Source organism: Bufo gargarizans, chromosome 1 (genome assembly GCF_014858855.1).
Source record: "Bufo gargarizans isolate SCDJY-AF-19 chromosome 1, ASM1485885v1, whole genome shotgun sequence".
Classification (NCBI taxonomy): Eukaryota; Metazoa; Chordata; class Amphibia; order Anura; family Bufonidae; genus Bufo; species Bufo gargarizans.
In genome coordinates, this window is record NC_058080.1 from 473,317,549 (window position 1) to 473,340,368 (window position 22,820).

Here is a 22,820-nt window from a genome sequence, read left to right on the forward strand (position 1 = left end):
TTCCTCCAGACTCTGGCACCTTGATTTCCGAATGACATGCAAAATTTGCTTTCATCCGAAAAAAGTACTTTGGACCACTGAGCAACAGTCCAGTGCTGCTTCTCTGTAGCCCAGGTCATGCGCTTCTGCCGCTGTTTCTGGTTAAAAAGTGGCTTGACCTGGGGAATGCGGCACCTGTAGCCCATTTCCTGCACACGCCTGTACACGGTGGCTCTGGATGTTTCTACTCCAGACTCAGTCCACTGCTTCCGCAGGTCCCCCAAGGTCTGGAATCGGTCCTTCTCCACAATCTTCCTCAGGGTCCGGTCACCTCTTCTCGTTGTGCAGCGTTTTCTGCCACACTTTTTCCTTCCCACAGACTTCCCACTCTGGGAACAGCCTATTCGTTCAGAAATTTCTTTCTGTGTCTTACCCTCTTGCTTGAGGGTGTCAATGATGGCCTTCTGGACAGCAGTCAGGTCAGCAGTCTTACCCATGATTGCGGTTTTGAGTAATGAACCGGGCTGGGAGTTTTTTTAAAGCCTCAGGAATCTTTTGCAGGTGTTTAGAGTTAATTAGTTGATTCAGATGATTAGGTTAATAGCTCGTTTAGAGAACCTTTTCATGATATGCTAATTTTTTTAGATAGGAATTTTGGTTTTTCATGAGCTGTATGCCAAAATCATCAATATTAAAACAATAAAAGGCTTGAACTACTTCAGTTGTGTGTAATGAATCTAAAATATATGAAAGTCTAATGTTTATCAGTACATTACAGAAAATAATGAACTTTATCACAATATGCTAATTTTTTTAGAAGGACCTGTATGTCATTCAGTTTAGTATTGAGTGGTATTGCTGCACTTTGGTAAAGCATCAGTTTTTTTCCATATTTTTTTTTTAAAACAATATGATTTTTGATTGTTCATCCAGTTACTTTCATTGCCATCTATAAAATGTGCTTTGTTGTACAGATGTAGAAAAACTAAAAGAAATTGTGGTAACACGTCACAGTGTTATCTTGTGACAAATGCCATTGAAAACTATTGAAAAAAATAACATTTTGTGGCCATTGTTTACTTAATGCATTAATCATTCCTCTTAGCTGTGTTATATCTGCAAAAATAAATATGTGCAATATTATAACTATGGTATTATTTTTGTAGCAGATGACATTGAGGTTGACCTAGAGACTCTGAAGGCCAGTGTTAATGGATTTATTGGATGCCTCTCTGCTGTGCGTTTTAATAACATTGTACCACTAAAGACAGCTTTCAAAAGCAATTTTACGTCTCAAATAATAATAAAAGGACATGTTATCGAGTCTAGTTGTGGCTCCATAAATGGAGAGGATGCAGGATCTGGAGAAACAACCCACTCACTTGCAGGTAATTTCAATCAATGATTAAATGGGTCATTTGGTAAAATCAAATCAAAACTTGCCTCAAGAAAGATGCTTCCTATTTCCCATTTTTACAGTTCAGACTACCAGGGACTATAATTTTTTTTTTTTAGAATATGGCTTGTTACTTAAATGTATTATTATTATTATTATTATTAGTAGTAGTAGTAGTAGTAGTAGTAATAGTATTATACTTATATTGTTTTTATTGTTATATTTGATTGTTTATGAACTTTTACTACTTTCACTCTGGCCAGTAGAGCAAACACAATAAGGTGACATTCCTATTTTTGAAGCTCATTTGCCAGCTTTGTAGATTAGGACTGGGTCAATAGAGGATAGGGGATTAAATGACTGCTCTATATTATACTGTTGGAAGCCTACATGACTTAGGGTAGTAACAAAATACGCACAAATAAAGCTCTGTTTGTAGCTTTCTCTCATCATTCCCTGCCTTCTGAAAGACTGACAGGATTACAGCACCTCTTGGAGACTATAATAATGTTATTCCTCTGACAGCCCGTATTGATTTCAGGTGTCATAAGCACATATACAAACCGGATTCCAAAAAAGTTGGGACACTATACAAATCGTGAATAAAAAACTGAATGCAATGATGTGGAGGTGCCAACTTCTAATATTTTATTCAGAATAGAACATAAATCACGGAACAAAAGTTTAAACTGAGAAAATGTACCATTTTAAGGGAAAAATATGTTGAATCAGAATTTCATGGTGTCAACAAATCTCCAAAAAGTTGGGACAAGGCCATTTTCACCACTGTGTGGCATCTCCCCTTCTTCTTACAACACTCAACAGACGTCTGGGGACCGAGGAGACCAGTTTCTCAAGTTTAGAAATAGGAATGCTAACTGTTCAATCGTCTTGGGCCTTCTTTGTTGCACCTTCCTCTTTATGATGCGCCAAATGTTCTCTATAGGTGAAAGATCTGGACTGCAGACTGGCCATTTCAGTACCCGGATCCTTCTCCTACGCAGCCATGATGTTGTGATTGATGCAGAATGTGGTGTGGCATTATCTTGTTGAAAAATGCAGGGTCTTCCCTGAAAGAGATGACGTCTGGATGAAGCATATGTTGTTCTAGAACATGAATATATTTTTCTGCATTGATGGTGCCTTTCCAGACATGGAAGCTGCCCATGCCACACGCACTCATGCAGCCCCATACCATCAGAGATGCAGGCTTCTGAACTGAGCGTTGATAACAACTTGGGTTGTCCTTGTCCTCTTTGGTCCGGATGACATGGCGTCCCAGATTTCCAAAAAGAACTTCGAATCGTGACTCGTCTGACCACAGAACAGTCTTCCATTTTGCCACACTCCATTTTAAATGATCCCTGGCCCAGTGAAAACGCCTGAGCTTGTGGATCTTGCTTAGAAATGGCTTCTACTTTGCACTGTAGAGTTTCAGCTGGCAACGGCGGATGGCACGGTGGATTGTGTTCACTGACAATGGTTTCTGGAAGTATTCCTGAGCCCATTCTGTGATTTCCTTTACAGTAGCATTCCTGTTTGTGGTGCAGTGTCGCTTAAGGGCCCGGAGATCACGGGCATCCAGTATGGTTTTACGGCCTTGACCGTTACACACAGAGATTGTTCCAGATTCTCTGAATCTTCGGATGATGTTATGCACAGTTGATGATGATAGATGCAAAGTCTTTGCAATTTTTTCGCTGGGTAACACCTTTCTGATATTGCTCCACTATCTTTCTGCGCAACATTGTGGGAATTGGTGATCCTCTACCCATCTTGGCTTCTGAGAGACACTGCCACTCTGAGAAGCTCTTTTTATACCCAATCATGTTGCCAATTGACCTAATTAGTGTTAATTAGTCTTCCAGCTCTTCGTTATGCTCAAATTTACTTTTTACAGCCTCTTATTGCTACTTGTCCTAACTTTTTTGGGATTTGTTGACACCGTGAAAATTTGAATCAACGTATTTTTCCTTTAAAATGATACATTTACTCGGATTAAACGTTTGATCTGTCATCTACGTTCTATTACAAATACAATATTGACATTTGCCATCTCCACATCATTGCATTCAGTTTTTATTCACAATTTGTTTAGTGTCCCAACTTTTTGGGAATCCGGTTTGTACATTGATGCACATAAACATTCTAAGTATGTCCATCCTCAGGGAAATGTAAGGGACTGTCTAAGAATATAAGAAATGAAAATAAAAGAAGACAATGTTTTGCAATTAAATAATAAAACATTACCTGTTAAATCCCTCTTTAGCACTGATGCTCCAGTGGTCCTCAGGGGTCTTTGTTTACTTTTCATGCACAATAAAATGCAGCAGATTACTGGCCTTTGCAGTCACATATCATGTATACTGACGTTGGTGATTGGCTGCAGCAGTCACGTGGATGCATGACACATTATCACTCCATTAAAAGTAAACTAAGTCCCACAGAAATTACTGGATCATATGTTATAATTATATGTTTTCTGCAGCTACCTTCATTTCACATACTGTCCCTTTAAAGATAAATAATACCTATAAAAGTATCATATTTTGGTGTAATGGCTATTTCTTGCCAAAATGTGTGCCTTTTTGAACCATCCTTACCATTTTAAATAATCAGTAATACAGTTTAAAATGAATAAAAATATTACACAATTATAAAGGATGCTGTATATTTGTATTTTGTTCAGTGGGAGATTTGCAACTGCCCATTTATTTCACTCTGTTAGATGGGGCTGCCAATCTTAGTCTTTCTCTGGTCATGAGCACAGAGAAGTCCTACGAAGAAGCTGATTCTCTCCCACTTTCTTGAGTGTTATCTTTCAGAACAATTCTCAGTGGCAGCATTTTAACAGTTTCATTTTAGAAAGTATGGGTCCTTTATCTTCTCATCTTTTTACTTTATTGTAAACCCATTTCACTCCTGCTATATGATTGCACTTGTGATACTTTTAAATTTTTGCATATTTTCAGCATTACATTATGTTCACAGTTGATAATTCATGATTGAGTTATAACTTTACCAGAAATATACGACTAATGGATTTATTTTTTTCTAACCACTTTATTTTCCTATTACAGATCATTCTGGAACATTGCATAATGGAGAAAAGTTAACTAATGCATTAAGAAATGGTGTTGCACTTATTGGAGGTAACTTTAAAATGCTTAAAATATAAGGCTTAAAATTATCAATTTATACAAGAGCTAAATGAAAAACATTGATTTAAATTATGTGTGTGTATAATATATATACACATACACTCAGCATACAGAGATAGAATCCACAAGAAGTCAGTCAGTAGCAACAATGTTGAGGTACTCTCTTTTATACATTTTACACACTTATATAGCGCTACTATATTCCACAGCACTTTAGAGACACTAGCATCAAGCTGTCCCCAATGGGGCTCAAAATCTAAATTCCCTGTCTGTATGAGAACATACAAACTCCATGCAGATGTTGTCTTTGGTCAGATTTGAACCCAGAAACCCAGCCCTACAAGGCACCATTGATAACCATTGAACTGCCATGCTCTTTTAGCAATTTTGTAGAAAATTTACTAAATAGCATTGAATATGTTTGAGCCTTCCCCCCATGGTGTCCTACTTATGTGCTGGTTTGTGAACTTTCAAAAATTGTGCAGCTTAATGAATAAAGTAAACATAACAGATCCTGATATGCTTTAGAATATTTCCAATATTTCTTTAATGATGGCCTAACATTGTGAACCCTTAAAGGTGTTGGCCCGCTAGCATTTATCACCTATCCTTATGATAGGTAACTACTGGGACCCTCACTGCTCATAAGTACAAGCACCTGTGTTATTACTGCTCCTATCACTTCTATGGGACTGACAGAGATAGCCAGGTGTGGTGCATGCACATCACAGTTTTTTTTTCTCACAAGCGCGACTTAGGGATCCCTGCTCCTGATATGTGGGGGTCCAGTTGGTTAAATCCCAGTGACCATACATTTATCAGTTATCCTGTTCTTAGATATTGGATGGTCTTTTTGAGTCAAACCCTATAAAGTGATATTCCAATCATAGGATCTAATGGCAAATCTGTTAAGTCAAATTACCATACCTACTAACCTTGTCAGTGATTGATTTGTCACTTATAAAGAGTCGGTAACACATTTACAGCCATCTTAAAAATTGAATACAAGGAAAGTACAGTTCCATAGGCTTACACCTTTTCTGAAAAAAAAAAACTAAGATATTTTGTGTGGTCTTCCAAGTGGCACAATCAGCAGCAGTCCCAAACAACAGGAGTACGTCTTTTCTCCTTTATTAACCAAAATAAACTGCGATTCAGGGTCCGCACTTGAACTTCATCAGTAAGGAACAGTTCACACACAGCAACACTTCCACAAGAAGATTTTATCTTGATTCCAAATGATTCCAGCTCCTGGATCTCAATATCCACCAGCAATCACAGCTCTTTTATCCATTGAAAGAAACACGACATAGTGAAACACTACGTATTTTATTTTAGTTACAAGATCGACATTTGTTCACATCACACATAAAATCAATTTGCCTATAGGTAGTGTTTCATAACCCGTGGGTATTGCACTATGTTGTGTTCCTTTTAAAGGATAAAATAGCTGTGATTGCTGGTGGATATTGAGACCGAGGAGCTGGAATTGTTTGGAATAGAGATAAAATCGTCTTGTGGAAGTGTTGCTGTGTGTGAACTGTTCCTTACTGATGAAGTTCAAGCGTGGACCCTGAATTGCAGTTTATTTTACACCTTTTCTGCAAAGCTCTGCCAACTTTTTGCTATTCCTCTCCCATATTTTGAGCAGGTCGGAAAAAATGTTTAAAAACCCTAGATGTACCATTTATTTAGTGACACTTTTTTAGGCAGATTTTTTGCTTAGATATGTTAATCTGAGCCTTTGTGTTATGTTGAACATACAGTAGAAGGGAAGCAGCAGACATCCGGCTTGTGAAGTCTTGTACTGATAATTAGAGATGAGCAAAGTTATGGAAAATTAGATTCGGCTGATTCGCTGAAATTAACAAAGAAATCCACTTTGTGACTAATTACTTCGACTTGAAGCGCATTTCTTTGTATGTAGCGAGCGCACTGGTGGGGAATGGCGATGGCGCTGCTCCCCGTCATTTAACCCCACAGATACCATGTTCATCGCTGATCGTGACATCTGATATTATTATTCAGGGCTTTCAAGGGTTAATGCCGTAAAAAATTAAAAACATTCACCTTATCCATTTGATTGTGTCCCGAGGCCTGCCGCAACCACCTTGATTGAAGACAACGCACAAAATCTTGCGGCCTCTTCTTGCACAAATGGACGAGATGAGTATGTATTTTTTTGTTTTACCCGTGATTTCAGGGAAAATTGATTCGTTAACACGAAGCGTGGGGAAATTCGGCTTCGTGGCAAGTCACATTTTCCCTGAAGTTCAGATCGAAGTCTACTTTGAATACTTCAGTTTGCTCAACACTACTGACAATATTGATAAGTTGTTATGCAAACTACAAACTTACTGTATTGTACATCTGCATCTACTAAAGAATATGGTGCTGTGCCATCAAGCTGCCTACAAGCTGCTTGCGTATTATGGCAACAAAGGGACTCTGTATGCTACAGGGTCCATACACATAGCAATAACTTGTGCAGGAGGTCTAACTATAGCCTATTAACAGATATTTTTCCTGTAAGAAAAACTGTTACAATAAGCATTTGTAAGTAATGTGTCATAATACATTTCTTGTTTAGTCATTATAATTAAAATGCAGCAGGTTTTTGATATCTTGCTGTTACTATGTGGCAAAAATGACTCCTAATTGGGGTTCATTCAATTAAAAGTTGCTTTCTATAAACCAGAAAAAAGAAACTGATGGATGTATCACAACTTGAGAATAGAGATGAGCGAATCAAAGTTTACAAGGTGGAATTCGATAAAAATTTCAGGAAAAATTTGATTTGCACCGAATCCGAATTTCCTCAGATTTTTTCCTAGAATGGCAGCTGCATGTGTTTGGACATGGAGAAAGGAACTCTGGGAACGAGGGATCACCCACAATGCCATGTGTGCAGCCAATCAGCAGCCAGCCAGCCCTGTGATGTCACAGCCCTATAAATAGCCTCAGCCATCTAAGAGTCAGCCATTTTCCAGTGTACTTATCGCAGGGAGAGAGACGTCAGCAGGCGCTAGACACAGTGGTAGAAAATACTTTAAAACGTTTATTTTGCTGTATAGAAGTTCAGGGAAAGGATAGAGAGGAATCATTTCACAGGATTAAAGCAGAACAGGGTTAAGTAGGGGAGTTTACAGCCTGGGTAATAGGAACAATCCTATTACACCTTGCTGCACTGACTGGGGATCCTAATTGCCATTATACAGCTCTGTAATTCCAGCAAACCGTTCTTGCTATTAGGGTGCAAGTACTGTTTGATACAGCCATTAACAGGAAATATTTCTTAGTTGCCCTTGTGCGGTGCAGTTATATAGTATGTTTTAAAACATTTTTTGGCTTGTATTAGTGGGGGAAAAGAGGGCTTATTAGCTGGTGTGTGGTGAAGTGAGAAAATTACTGCCATTTTTGGAGTGTATTAGTGGCACAAAAATTTTTTTTTGCTGTTTAGCGGTAAAGTTATCTGTTGTAAAGCCCTTTTTGGCATATGTTAGTGGCAAAAAATATATATTATTTGCCGTTCAGTGGTGCAGTTATATGTTCTAAAGCCTTTTGTGGAGTGTATAAGTGGTAAAAAGTAAGGGCCTATTTGCCGTTCAGCGGTGCAGTTATATGTTCTAAAGCCCTTTTTGGCATGTATTAGTGGCAAAAAATATATATATTATTTGCCATTCAGCGGGGAAGTTATATGTTCTAAAGCCTTTTGTGGAGTGTATAAGTGGAAAAAAGTAAGGGCCTGTTCAGCGGGGCAGTTATTTTATAAAGCACTTTTGGCATGTATTAGTGGCTAAAGTTGAGCGGACACCTGGATATTCGGGTTCGGCCGAAATTCACAAAAAAGTTTGAGTTCGGGACCCGAACTTGACCCCGAACCCGAACCCCATTGAAGTCAATGGGGACCCGAACTTTTGAGCACTAAAATGGCTGTAAAAATGTCATGGAGAGGGCTAGAAGACTGCAAATGGCATACAAATGTGGTTAAATGTGGATAGGGAAATGACTTTAAATAACATAAAATACGTAAAAATAAAAAATAATAATCATGATCTAGGAGGACGAGGTCCATATGGAGTAGGAGGTTGAGGAGGCGGTGGATGTGGCGGTGTAGGTGAAAGCTGCGGTGGAGGAGGAGGAGGTAGCCTACACTGCTTTTTGGGTTTAAATTTATTTAAATTTTTTTAAATTATGGTACACCCCAAAACATTGGGAAATATAACATGTAGTAACCCCCTCCAGTTGTGCTAAACACACGTTCAGACAATACACTGGCTGCAGGGCAGGCCAGCATCTCCAAGGCGTAAAGGGCAAGCTCAGGCCATGTGACCAATTTGGAGACCCAGAAGTTGCAAGGGGCAGAACCATCAGTCAGTTAGTGTAGGCGTGTGCAAACATACTGCCCCACCATGTTGCACGTCCTCGTGATGTTCACGATCCAATTGGATATCTGCTCTATCAACTTTCCATGTTCTTTTCTGCGCCTACCATGTTGATCATGGTTAGCGGTGAATCAGGATTCGACACCGGAGAGGAAGCATGAGAAAGAGAGACCACATCCAAGGGAGATCAATGGATGAAATTTAATTGTGATCGAGTGGAAATGTGGGAGAAGCTATTAAAACGGAAGAACTGATGTAAAGGAGGGGGCACGCGGCAATTCGGGGAGGTAGTGACGCTAAATAACAATACAGGACTCTTAAGATGCCCTGTTATTTGAATGAAATTATAGGGAATGTCACTGGGGTATTTTGGATTTGGAAACGTTAGCCAGGAGAGGCCCTGCTGCCGCTTTGTTGACTCTAGATAACTTCTGCCTGATCGCACGTTCCTGTGACGTCCACCATCCATTTTAATATCTTCTCTATCAAATTTCAATGATTTTTTCTGAGCCTACCATGTTGATCATTAGTGATGAGCGGCAGGGGTCATATTCCAATTCGCGATATTTCGCAAATATTTTTTAGAATTTTTTATTTGAAAATGCAAAAATTCAAGATTTTTTTTTTACTCGAAAAATCGGCAAGGCAATGATTGTGTAATATACAAATTTTCGTAATTCGAATTTCCGGATTCAAATTTTTATTGCAAATTTTTAAACTTGCAACTATTAGACAAAGAAGATTATAGCACTATATTAGCTAAATTGCTCTATATTCGATTTTTTTTGAATATTCACTATATTGCTATAAATTGGTTTTTTCGAATATTCGTAATATTCTAAAACAAGAATATATAGCAATATAGCGAATATTCGAAAAAAACCGCATATATAGAGCAATTTAGCTAATATAATGCTATAATCTTTTTTTATAGTTGTAATTTCTTTCCAATCTGAACTTCAGATGAGAAAAAAATTACAACTATTAGACAAAGAAGATTATATCACTATATTAGCTAAAACAAAAATATATAGCAATATAGCGAATATTCGAAAAAAAACGCATATATAGAGCAATTTAGCTAATATAATGCTAAAATCTTTTTTTATAGTTGTAATTTTTTTCCAATCTGAACTTCAGATGACAAAAAAATTACAACTATTAGACAAAGAAGATTATATCACTATATTAGCTAAATTGCTCTATATTCGTTTTTTTTTTCAAATATTCGCTATATTGCTATAACTTCGTTTTTTCGAATATTTGTAATATTGTAAAACAAGAATATATAGCAATATACTGAATTTTCGAAAAAAAAAACGAATATAGAGCAATTTAGCTAATATAGTGCTATAATCTTCTTTGTCTAATAGTTGTAATATTTTTCTCATCTGAAGTACAGATTGGAAAAAAATTACAACTATAAAAAAAATTATAGCACTATATTAGCTAAATTGCTCAATATTTGTTTCTTTCGAATATTCGCTATATTGCTATAACTTCGTTTTTTGAATATTTGTAATATTCTAAAACAAGAAAATATAGCAATATAGCGAATATTCGAAAAAACAAATATAGAGCAAAATTCGCAAACACTACTACTCCTAAAGTCAAGTATATTGCAGCCTTATTATTGGCCCACAAGCTAAAAGCAGGGAGGGATCATGTGTACTGATAAAAAAAAAAAAAAAAAATAAGGAAAAAAATTTGAATATTTGAAATTACGAATATATATAACTATATTCGAAATATTCGTGAATTTTCGAAGTACCTATATTCGCGATAAAAATTCAAAATTCGAATATTCGTGATCAATACTATTGATTATGGTTATCGGCGAATCAGGGTTCCATGCCAGAGAGGGAGCGTGAGAAAGGGAGACCTCATCCAAGGGAGGTCAATGGCTGCAATGGAATGAAGCGGAAAAGTGGGACAAATTATTAAAGCAGAAGAATCGAAGGAAAGGGCCAATTGAAGACGAATTTTAGAAAATTAAGTCCCAGTCACTTATGCAAAGCAGGGGTTTTTCATCGCCAGAAATGGGTTAATGTCACCCACCAATGGAACAGATTATTTATCAAAATTTCGGTCCCTGTCATCTATGCAGAGCAGGGGTTTATTCACGGCACAAATTGTAAAATGTCAACCAAAAATGTAAAATTAAAATTAGTTACATTTATTAAGCTGTCAACTAAGTATATCACAGCCAAAAATTGGTTAATTTCACCCGAAAATGTAACAGACAAATAGGTAATTTTTTTCCCTGTCTACTAGGTATAGCAGTGGTATATCACACCCAAAATAGGTGAATTTCACCCGAAAATGTAAAACATTTATGAATTTTTGTACCTGTCTACTAGGTATAGCAGTGGTATATCACACCCAAAAATTGGTGAATTTCACCCGAAAATGTAACAGACCAATTAGTGAAATAACATAAAATAAAATAAAATACTTAGAAAAAAATAATAATACTTGATTTATGAGGTGGAGGTCCATATGGAGTAGGAGTTTGAGGAGGCGGTGGATGTAGCGGTGTAGGTGGAAGCGGCGGTGGAAAAGGATGAGGTAGCCAACACTTGTTTTTGGTTTTATTTTTTTATTTTTACGTTTTTTATTAGGATACACACCAAAAGAGTGGGAAATATAAAAAATACAACAATGAGCAATTGTGCTGTAGTATAACAATGGCTGGGTAATGCCGGTATACATGTCTATTCTGCACAAGGTACGGACAAGTCCTGTGGGATCCATGCCTGGTTCATTTTAATGAACGTGAGCTTGTCCACATTGGCTGTGGACAGGCGGCTGCGCTTGTCTGTGATGACGCCCCCTGCCGTGCTAAACACACGTTCAGACAATACACTGGCTGCAGGGCAGGCCAGAACCTCCAAGGCGTAAAGGGCAAGCTCAGGCCATGTGCCCAATTTGGAGACCCAGAAGTTGAAGAGGGAAGACCCGTCATTCAGTACGTGTAGGCGTGTGCACACATACTGCTCCAACATGTTTGTGAAATGCTGCCTCCTGCTAAGACGTTCCATATCAGCTGGTGGTGCTGGTTGTTGTGGTCTGCTGACAAAGCTTTTCCACATTTAGGCCATGCTAACCCTGCCTTCTGAGGTGCTTGCGGTGCCCCAGCTGCGTTGGCGACCTCTTTCTCCTCCTCTGCCTTCGCCTTGTGCTTCCACTGTGCCCCAGCTTTCAGGTGGGAATGACACCAGCAGCACGTCTACCAGCGTGCGCTTGTACTCTCGCATCTTACGATCACGCTCCAGTGAGGGAATTAAGGACGGTATGTTGTCCTTGTAACGGGGATCCAGCAGAGTGGCCACCCAGTAAGCAGCACAAGTTAGAATGTGGGCAACTTGTTGCAGAGACACTGCAGCATGTAGTCGCTCATGTGTGCCAGGCTGCCCAGAGGCAACGAAAAGCTGTCCTTTGTGGGAGGTGTATTGTCTGTGTCCTCTGTATCCCCCCAGCAACGCACCAGTGATGGCCATGAGCTGGTCTGGGTGCCACCCTGCTGTGAACATGGTTCCTCCTCCTCAATCTCCTCCTCCTTATCCTCCACCTTGTCATCCTCCAGAACTGTGCCATGGCTGGACAATTGTGTACCTGGAGTTTGTGGGTGCAGGAACCCACCCTCGGAGCCACTTGTAAATGACTGGCCGGAAACACTATGAAATAATCCCTCTTCCTCCTCCTCCTGTGCCACATCCTCTTCCAGCATCGTTTTTTCAATGAGGCATAGTAACGCTGAGAACGGCGTTATCGGCACTGGCCATGTTGGTGGAGTACTCGAAACAGCGCAACAAGGAACACAGGTCTCGCATGGAGGCCCAGTCATTGGTGGTGAAGTGGTGCTGTTCCGCCAAGCGACTCACCCGTGCATGCTGCAGCTGAAACTCCACTATCGCCTGCTGCTGCTTGCACAGTCTGGCCAGCATGCGCAAGGTGGAGTTCCACCTTGTGGGCACGTCGCATATGAGGTGGTGAGCAGGAAAGCCAAAGTTACTCTGTAGCGCTGACAGGCGAGCAGCAGCAGGGTGAGAACGCCGAAAGCGCGCACGCCGAAAGCGCGCACAAGCAGCTTTGACATATTGGGGTAATTTTTAAGGGATCTCTGCACCACCAAATTCAGCACATGCACCAGGCAAGGCATGTGCATCAAACCGACTAGTCCCAGAGCTGCTATGAGATTTCGCCCATTATTGCTCACCAACAGGCTGGGCTTGAGGCTCACTGGCACCAACCACTCATCGGTCTGTTTTTTAAGGCCCGTCCACAGCTCCTGTGATGTGTGGGGTTTGTCACCCAAGCAGATAAATTTTATAACTGCCTGCTGTCGTTTACCCCTGGCTGTGCTGAAGTTGGTGGTGAAGGTGTTATGCTGACCAGATAAGGAGCCGGTAGAGGATGAGGAAGCGTAGGAGGAGGAAGCAACAGGAGGCAAACTGAAGTGCCCTGCAATCCTCGGTGGTGGAAGGACATGCGGCAAACTGCTATCCGCCTCAGGCCCAGCTACCACTGCGTTTACCCAGTGTGCTGTTATGGAGATATAACGTCCCTGACCGTGCTTACTGGTCCACGTAGCTGTAGTGAGGTCCACCTTGCCACAGATGGCGTTGCGCAGTGCACACCTGACTTTGTCCCCCACTTGGTTGTGCAGGGAAGTGATGGCACACCTGGAAAAGTAGTGGCGGCTGGGTACGACGTACTGTGGGAAAGCCACCGCCATAGTGCTTTTAAAACTCTGCGTCTCCACCAGACAGAATGACAGCATTTCAAAGACCAGTAATTTTGAAATGCTGTCATTCAGGGCCAGGGATCGCCGGTGGGTAGGGGGGTACTTCCTCTTCACCTCCAGTGTTTGGGAGATGGAGAGCTGAAAGCTTCCGTGGGACATTGTGGAGATGCTTGGTGACCCAGATGGTGGTGTTGCTGGCAGATCCTCTGTTTGCAGGGTGTGCAGGTGGCACTGTTACTCCAGAGGTGGATGAAGAGGCCGAGACTGCAGCCGAAGAGGAAGCAGGAGGAGCCAGAGACCTTTCTTGGTTTTTGATCTGTCTACTCCACTGCAGCTCGTGCTTTGCAGATGCCTGGTCATGCAGGTTGTGCTCAGGTTGAGAACGTTTATACCTCACTTCAGGCTCTGATTGCACAAAGTGCAAACCACTCGTGTCTTGTCGTCAGCACATTGTCTGAAAAACTGCCACGCCAGGGAACTCCTTGGAGCTGGCTTTGGTGTGCTTGGTCCCTTTCTGTGATGGGCAGTAGCAGGTGTACTGTCTAGGGGACGGACGCTCCACTTTTGCACCCTGCTCCCTCTTCTGCTGTGCTGGTGGCTCTGTGCGACCACCGCCTCTTCCTCCAAATTACACAGGTCACTCGCATGACCTTGATTCCATGTAGGGTCAAGAACCTCATCATCCTCCACATCATCTTCCACACAGTCTTCACCCCTGCCCTCCTTGTCGGTCTGCACACTTTCGAAAGCCACAGCAGTTGGCACCTGTGTTTCGTCATCGTCCGAGATGTGCTGCGATGGTCGTCCCATGTACTTATCTTGAAACATAAGTGGTTGGGCATCGGTGCACTCAATCTCTTCCACTTTTGGGGCATGGATAGGTGGATGGCCCTATGAAACCCTGTTAACAGAGTCATCAAAAAGCAGAATATAATTCTGCATGACTTGGGGCTCAGACTGCTTGGCTGATTTGCAAGGGGGTGAGGTGAAAGACTGATGGACATCGGCTGCAGGTGCCATCTCTGATCTTTCATCAGGAGACTGGGTGGGAGACAATGTGAAGGAACTGGAGGCACTGTCAGCAACCCAATCTACTATGGCCTGTACTTGTTCTGGCCTCACCATTCGTAGAACCGCATTAGGCCCGACCAAATACCGCTGCAGGTTATGTCGCCTACTCGCACCTGAGGAAGGTGTTTCACTTGTGCGTGTAGCTGGCACAGATCGACCACGTCCTCTCCCTGCAACAGGAGCTCCACCAGCAGCACCACGACCGGGACCACTAGCTTTATTTGACTCTCTCCTCATATTTCTCAAATTTTCTTGCCCTAAATGGGTGTTTTTTTTAATAGCAGAATAGAACCACAGTATCTAAATGCTGTATCTCACACATACAGATGCAAACTAGGCCTCAATTAAAGATTTTTGCTCAAAATGTTTTTTCTAATAGCAGAATAGAACCACAGTATGTAAAGGGTGCATCTCACACGTACAGGTGCAGATTAGGCCGCAATTAAAGATTTTTGCCCAAAATGGGTGTTTTATTAATAGCAGAATAGAACCACAGTATCTAAAGGGTGTATCTCACAATGACATATACAGCAAAGGCTGCAATGTTAAGTTTTTTGCCCAAAAAGGGTGTTTTTTTACTAACAAAATATGACAGCTGTATATAACGCCTGAATTTCACACGTGCAGATGCAACAAGGGCTGTAAAATTGTGTATTTTGACCAAAAAGGGTGTTTTTTAAAAGCCAGAACATTATAGCTGTATTTCTAGCTTTAATTGCACACTGACTGAGGCCCAAGATGAAAGTTATTGCCAAAAATGTGTGTTTTTTAAAACCCTGAAAATTATAGCTGTATTTCTAGCTTAAATTGCACACTGACTAATGCTGAAAAGGCACCAGATGTAGGATATTGCTAAAAAAAAAAGGGTGTTTTTTTAAAACCAGATTATTATTGCAGTATTTCTAGCTTGGATTTGAATGTCACAAAAGGACATATGCAGTGCTGGTGCACTGAGCTTGCAAAAAAAGGCCGCTGCCGCCCACCTACCGTATTTTTCGCCCCATAAGACGCACTTTTTCTTCCCCCAAAATGGGGGAGAAATGCCCCTGCGTCTTATGGGGCGAATACTTGCAGTTTTACATCGCTGGCAGCGATGTATCAGTGAGCGGGGACTCGGGGAGGGACTGGGAGGAGGGTCTGGGGGCTGGCAATAGCGGCGGGGCGGTGCAGTCAGTGTAGTATAGCACCGCCCCGCCGCTCCAGTATACTAATATACGATGTCATATTCAATTAATAATTATCAAACATGCCCCCTCACTCCTATTACTAACTTACATCTAATCGCTGCTGTTGAATTCACGCAGGCCAGGCGGGCGGGCGGCAGCGTAACTCTTGTCACGTGCCTGCGCCGCCTACTTTATGAATGAAGCAGGCGGCGCAGGCAAGTGACGTCAGTGAGACGCGCCGGCCGCCCGACCGTCCTGCCTGAAAACAGCAGCGATTAGGATGTAAGGTAGTAATAGGAGACAGTGAGGGGCATGTTTGATAATTATTAATTGAATATCACATCTTATATTTGTATGGTGGCGGCGGCGGCGGCGGCAGGGGGGGGGGGTGCGGCTGCGATCTGTGGATGGCACAGTTATGGGCTGGGGGGTCTGTGGATGGCACTGTTATGGGCTGGGGGTCTGTGGATGGCACATATACAACAGTGCCAGCCACAGATCCCCCCCCCCCTGTAACAGTGCCAGCCACAGATCCCCCCTGTAACAGTGCAAGCCACAGATCCCCCCATAACAGTGACAGTCATCCACAGATCCCCCCCATAACAGTGACCGTCAACGACAGATCTCCCCCATAACAGTGTCCGTCATCCACAGATCCCCCCATAACAGTGTCCGTCATCCACAGATCCCCCCATAACAGTGTCCGTCATCCACAGATCCCCCCATAACAGTGTCCGTCATCCACAGATCCCCCCATAACAGTGTCCGTCATCCACAGATCCCCCCATAACAGTGTCCGTCATCCACAGATCCCCCCCATAACAGTGTCCGTCATCCACAGATCCCCCCATAACAGTGTCAGTCATCCACAGATCCCCAGTAATAGTGCCATCCACAGACCACCATTAGTTCCAAACCCACCAAACACACAGCACACCTTTTGGTAAAAAAAATTTTTTTTCTTATTTTCCTCCCCAAAAACCTAGGTGCGTCTTATGGGCCGGTGCGTCCTATAGGGCGAAAAATACGGTAACTGACCGATAAAAGTTATTTTTCTCAGTCACTGGGCAGGGTAATAAGATTGTGCACTGCACCCACACAACTAAATCTATGTAGATCGAGTTCAATTGGATTTCTGATTAAAGATTCTGTCCTATTCTCTCCCTCACCACAGCAGCATCCTCTCCCTACACTGAGCACAGCAGAGTGACGTGCAGCGCTATTTGACTCCAGCTTATATAGAGGCTGGGTCACATGCTGCACTGGCCAATCACAGCCATGCCATTAGTATGCGTGGCTGTGATGGCCTCTAAGGGCACACAGTTAAATGCTTGTCGATTGGCTGCTCTGCAGCCTTTCAAAAAGCGCTAAGAAATCGCCGAACACCGAACCAAAACTTTAACAGAAATGTTTGGGTCCAGGGTCCAAAAATCCAGAAGTTCGGTACGATATTATCAACAATATTAGTGGCACAAAAAAAAAATCACTTGCTGTTGTGTGGTGAAGTGAGAAAATTACAGCCCTTTTTGGCTTGTTTTAGTGGCAAAAAAATATAAGAAAAAAACAATCAGACCTACAATCAGACTTCCAATGTTAATCAGATCTCAGCTCACAGTCCCAATCAGACCCTGAATGTTAATAAGACCTCAGATAAGACCCCAATGTGAATGACCCCCAATCAGATCTCAGATAAGAGCCCCATTACCTCTCATATCAGCCCCCATGCGTCTCTTATCAGCCCCCATGCCTCTAATATCAACCTCCATGCATTACTTTGGGGGGGGGGGGAACTGCATCTTATGGGGCGAATAATACTGTATTAGCCATTCAGCGGTGCAGTTATACAGGGAGTGCAGAATTATTAGGCAAGTTGTATTTTTGAGGATTAATTTTATTATTGAACAACAACCATGTTCTCAATGAACCCAAAAAACTCATTAATATCAAAGCTGAATATTTTTGGAAGTAGTTTTTAGTTTGTTTTTAGTTTTAGCTATTTTAGGGGGATATCTGTGTGTGCAGGTGACTATTACTGTACATAATTATTAGGCAACTTAACAAAAAACTAATATATACCCATTTCAATTATTTATTTTTACCAGTGAAACCAATATAACATCTCAACATTCACAAATATACATTTCTGACATTCAAAAACAAAACAAAAACAAATCAGTGACCAATATAGCCACCTTTCTTTGCAAGGACACTCAAAAGCCTGCCATCCATGGATTCTGTCAGTGTTTTGATCTGTTCACCATCAACATTGCGTGCAGCAGCAACCACAGCCTCCCAGACACTGTTCAGAGAGGTGTACTGTTTTCCCTCCTTGTAAATCTCACATTTGATGATGGACCACAGGTTCTCAATGGGGTTCAGATCAGGTGAACAAGGAGGCCATGTCATTAGATTTTCTTCTTTTATACCCTTTCTTGCCAGCCACGTTGTGGAGTACTTGGACGCGTGTGATGGAGCATTGTCCTGCATAAAAATCATGTTTTTCTTACCTTGCAGACTTCTTCCTGTACCACTGCTTGAAGAAGGTGTCTTCCAGAAACTGGCAGTAGGACTGGGAGTTGAGCTTGACTCCATCCTCAACCCAAAAAGGCCCCACAAGCTCATCTTTGATGATACCAGCCCAAACCAGTACTCCACCTCCACCTTGCTGGCGTCTGAGTCGGACTGGAGCTCTCTGCCCTTTACCAATCCAGCCATCTGGCCCATCAAGACTCACTCTCATTTCATCAGTCCATAAAACCTTAGAAAAATCAGTCTTGAGATATTTCTTGGCCCAGTCTTGACGTTTCAGCTTGTGTGTCTTGTTCAGTGGTGGTCGTCTTTCAGCCTTTCTTACCTTGGCCATGTCTCTGAGTATTGCACACCTTGTGCTTTTGGGCACTCCAGTGATGTTGCAGCTCTGAAATATGGCCAAACTGGTGGCAAGTGGCATCTTGGCAGCTGCACGCTTGACTTTTCTCAGTTCATGGGCAGTTATTTTGCGCCTTGGTTTTTCCACACGCTTCTTGCAACCCTGTTGACTATTTTGAATGAAACGCTTGATTGTTCGATGATCACGCTTCAGAAGCTTTGCAATTTTAAGAGTGCTGCATCCCTCTGCAAGATATCTCACTATTTTTGACTTTTCTGAGCCTGTCAAGTCCTTCTTTTGACCCATTTTGCCAAAGGAAAGGAAGTTGCCTAATAATTATGCACACCTGATATAGGGTGTTGATGTCATTAGACCACACCCCTTCTCATTACAGAGATGCACATCACCTAATATGCTTAATTGGTAGTAGGCTTTCGAGCCTATACAGCTTGGAGTAAGACAACATGCATAAAGAGGATGATGTGGTCAAAATACTCATTTGCCTAATAATTCTGCACGTAGTGTATGTTCTCAAGCACTTTTGAATCCTGGCTTTCTCCACGACAACTCAAAATCGGAACCATGGTGACTGACAACGGGAAGAACATGGTGTCGGTGCTGTATCAAGGAGGGCTGAGCCATGAGCCTGCATGGCACACGTGTTCAATCTGGTTGTCAAGCGGTTCCTGAAATCTTCCACCCATCTGCAAGACATCCTAAAAATGGCCAGGAAAATTTGCATGCACTACAGCCACTCTTTCATCGCAAAGCACACCCTCCTGGAGCTGCAGCAGCAGAATGGCATCCCCCAACATAGGCTGATATGCAATGTTTCCATGCGTTGGAATTCCACCCTCCATATGCTGGACCGACTATACAGACAGAGAAAGGCCATAAATGATTTTTTGATGACCTAAGTGGACAGGAATACTCCCCTGTGTAACTTTAATGTCAGCTAGTGGCAGGTCATGCTTGACACCTGCCGTTTGCTCAGGCCCTTTGAGGAGGCCACATTTGTTGTCATTCGCTAGGACTATGGGATGAACAACGTCATTCCACTGCTGTTCTGGAACAGATGCTGGTAAATCTGGCTGGTCGGGGGACTGAGGATGAGGCGCCTAGATCTCATGGCCACATGAGCCCTGTGGGGGCTGAACTGGAGAAGGAGGACATTGGAGCACAAGCAATGTGTAGCGAAATGGGTTGTTTTGCTACACAGGTGACAGGAGAGGAGGAGCAGAAGCAGCCAGAGGAGCTACAGGGCGATGAGGAAGAGGAGGCAGAGGACCCAGACACACCATTGCGGTATGCAGTGGAGATGGAGGCATGGATTCCCTCTGAGTCACTTGTAAAAATGGCCCGATGCATGCTTACTTGCTTGCATAGTGACAGCCGAATTGTCACCATTCGTCAGAGGGATGACTTCTGGCTCTCCACCTTGTTGGACTATCGCTATGTAGCGAGTTGGCTGCTGCCTATCTGCGCCATCGTCCATCCTCTCACAAGTCTGACCAGGGAGCCCTTTGCGCTCACATTCCTTTGCCATGGTTGCTGTGGCAGGGTGGGTGGGGGGGGGGGGGGGGTAAGATCAGTACCAGCTCCATCAGCAGCAACTTGAGTCTAGAGTCGCTGATGAGCAGCTTTCTTCACCCGCCTAATGAAGAAACTACCCACCAGCAGCAGCAAGACCTGAAGCAGGACCTGAACCAGCAAGTGGGGGCATACTTTGACAACACTCTGCAACCCCTCATTGAAGATCCGCTGGACTTCTGGGCAGCTAAACTGGAAATGTGGCCGCAACTGGCAGAGTTTGCCCTGGAAAAGCTGTCCTGCCCGGCCAGTAGTGTGGCATCAGAGCAGGGTGATTAGTGTGGAGGGGGCCATAGTTACCCCAAAAAGAACTCACCTATCCACCCAAAATGTGGAGGAGACTGACCTTTGTCAAGATGAATCAGGCGTGGATCAGCCAGTATATCCACTAACCAATGCCTAATGCATCAGACTAGATCATCCATGGTGCCACACCAACACTTTGACAAAAGAGACTGGTTTCTTCTGTCTTTCTGCCTCAGCTACTGTTCTGATGCTGCCACCCTCCTGATGCCACACATCTGATGCCAAGTTCTTTCTTTCACCCACCATCTTCAGCTGGTACTGGTATTGCCTCCCACCTCCCCATTCTGTCACCTTGCCACTTTGTGGTCTCCCGATGCTGCTCCCAAATTCACACTATGTCGCCTTGCAACTCTGTGTTCTCTTGATGCTGCTGCTACCTCAACACTATGTTACCTTGCCACTCTGTGGCATCCTGATGATGCTGCTGCCACCTCTACACTGTCATTGTGCCACCCTGTGGCCTCCTCCTGATGCTGCTGCCACTTCCACATCCTGTCATTGTGCCACTCTGTGTCCTCCTGATGCTGCCGCCACCTCCCAGCTGTCATTGTTTCACTCTGTGGCCTCCTGATATTGCTGCCACCTCCACACTCTGAAGTATGGAAGATTTAAACCTCTACGCTCCAGTGGCTTATACATATACTCCAGTTTTAACATTACTCTCTTCCTTCCCCAAATTAGATCATTGACAAATCTCTCCATTAATCTCCATAGAACTTGTCAGCAATCCAAATAGGTGAATTTCTTATTACATATAGCAGTTGAGGCAAGATTACCATTTTAACTAAGATTCTGTCCGCTCTAGTTGGAGGAAGCCTATTCTCCAGATTATAATCTTAGATCTTATCTTGGAGATCACCGGAAAGATATTAAGCTGTGTATATTCTTCAACTCTAGAGGAGATTCTTACACCCAGATACTAAAATAGTTCCAAAACCTTGGGCATATTCTGTGATCCCTCATAGGATAATTCAAAATTATCCAATAACATCAGATTGGTTTTGGACCAATTGATATCAAAGCCAGAAGCTTCCCCAAATGTGCTAACTGCTCGGATTATTCTTAGCAAAGTCTCATTAGTATAATCTATAAAAAATAGAACATCATTTGCGTAAAAAGATATACATTTCTCCCACCCTAATACCCCGAAACCTTTAAAGGGAGTACAGAGGGAGGGACAGAGCAGTTGATAGGGAGGAGAAGGAGGAGAAGCAGGCAGAACTTACAGTGCACACGAGGCAAAAAGCAGACTGCTAATGTATCTCGAACTAGCCATCCACCATGCACGGTCACATCTGGCGCTCCCAGGACGCCGGAACATGGCTCCGCAGTGTGTTTTTTTTTTTAACATGTCCGCTGCTGACAATAGTGTTGCCATCTGCAGCCTGTGCTGTCAACGCATAAGTCGCGGTAAGCCCAACACTCAACTAGGGACGACCACCTTAAGAAGGCACCTGGCCTCCCATCACCGAGCCCAGTGGGAGCAATACCGTCAGAAACCCCAAAGACACACTCCTGTGCCGTGCATGGCACACGTCCTGAACTTAGTCGTGTAGCGATTCATTGCCAAATACCCTGGGGTCCAGGACGGCAAGCCAGGAAAATCTCTGGCCATTTTAGAAGATTTTACACGGCCATGGCTCGCCTTGCTGGCGTTCAGCGGTGACACCACCTGCCCCGTCAGACATCTGATTTGTGACTGCCCGACGAGATGGAACTCCACCTTTTATATGCTTGATAGGCTACTCCAGCAGAAATGTGCATTTAACGACTACCTTTACAAGCTCTATGGCAGGACAGAGTTCTGGGGAGCTTTTTTTTTTTTCACCGCTTCATCGGCTGCTCATGCGCAACGCATGCAGACTTCTGCGGCCATTTGATGAGATCACCAAACTGGTCAGTCACAGCAAGTGCGCCATTAGTGACATTATACCTTACGCCTTCTTTCTGCATTGCGTTGTGTCATTGATCAAGCCGTCGAGGAGCAGGAAGATGAGGAAGTCGCAATACTGGGGGGGGGGGGGGGGGGCTAGTCCATCTGAGACAAGTCAACAGGAGTCTGAAGAGGAGTCAGAGAAGGATGGTGCCGGGGCGGAGGAGAAGAAAGAAGAGCATGCTTTAAACGTTTCTGGGATCCATGGTGTTGTCTG

General features: G+C 42.9%; 1 protein-coding gene across 1 annotated transcript in view; it reads left to right on the forward strand.

Annotated features, from left to right (window-relative positions):
* Window positions 1-22,820, forward strand: part of LOC122927916 (contactin-associated protein-like 4) — a 468,829-nt gene that overhangs the window by 442,149 nt on the left and 3,860 nt on the right. The window contains exons 23-24 of the mRNA XM_044280254.1: window positions 1,149-1,367; window positions 4,456-4,527. Coding sequence (XP_044136189.1) covers window positions 1,149-1,367; window positions 4,456-4,527 — 291 coding nt within the window. The remainder of the gene's footprint in view (window positions 1-1,148; window positions 1,368-4,455; window positions 4,528-22,820) is intronic.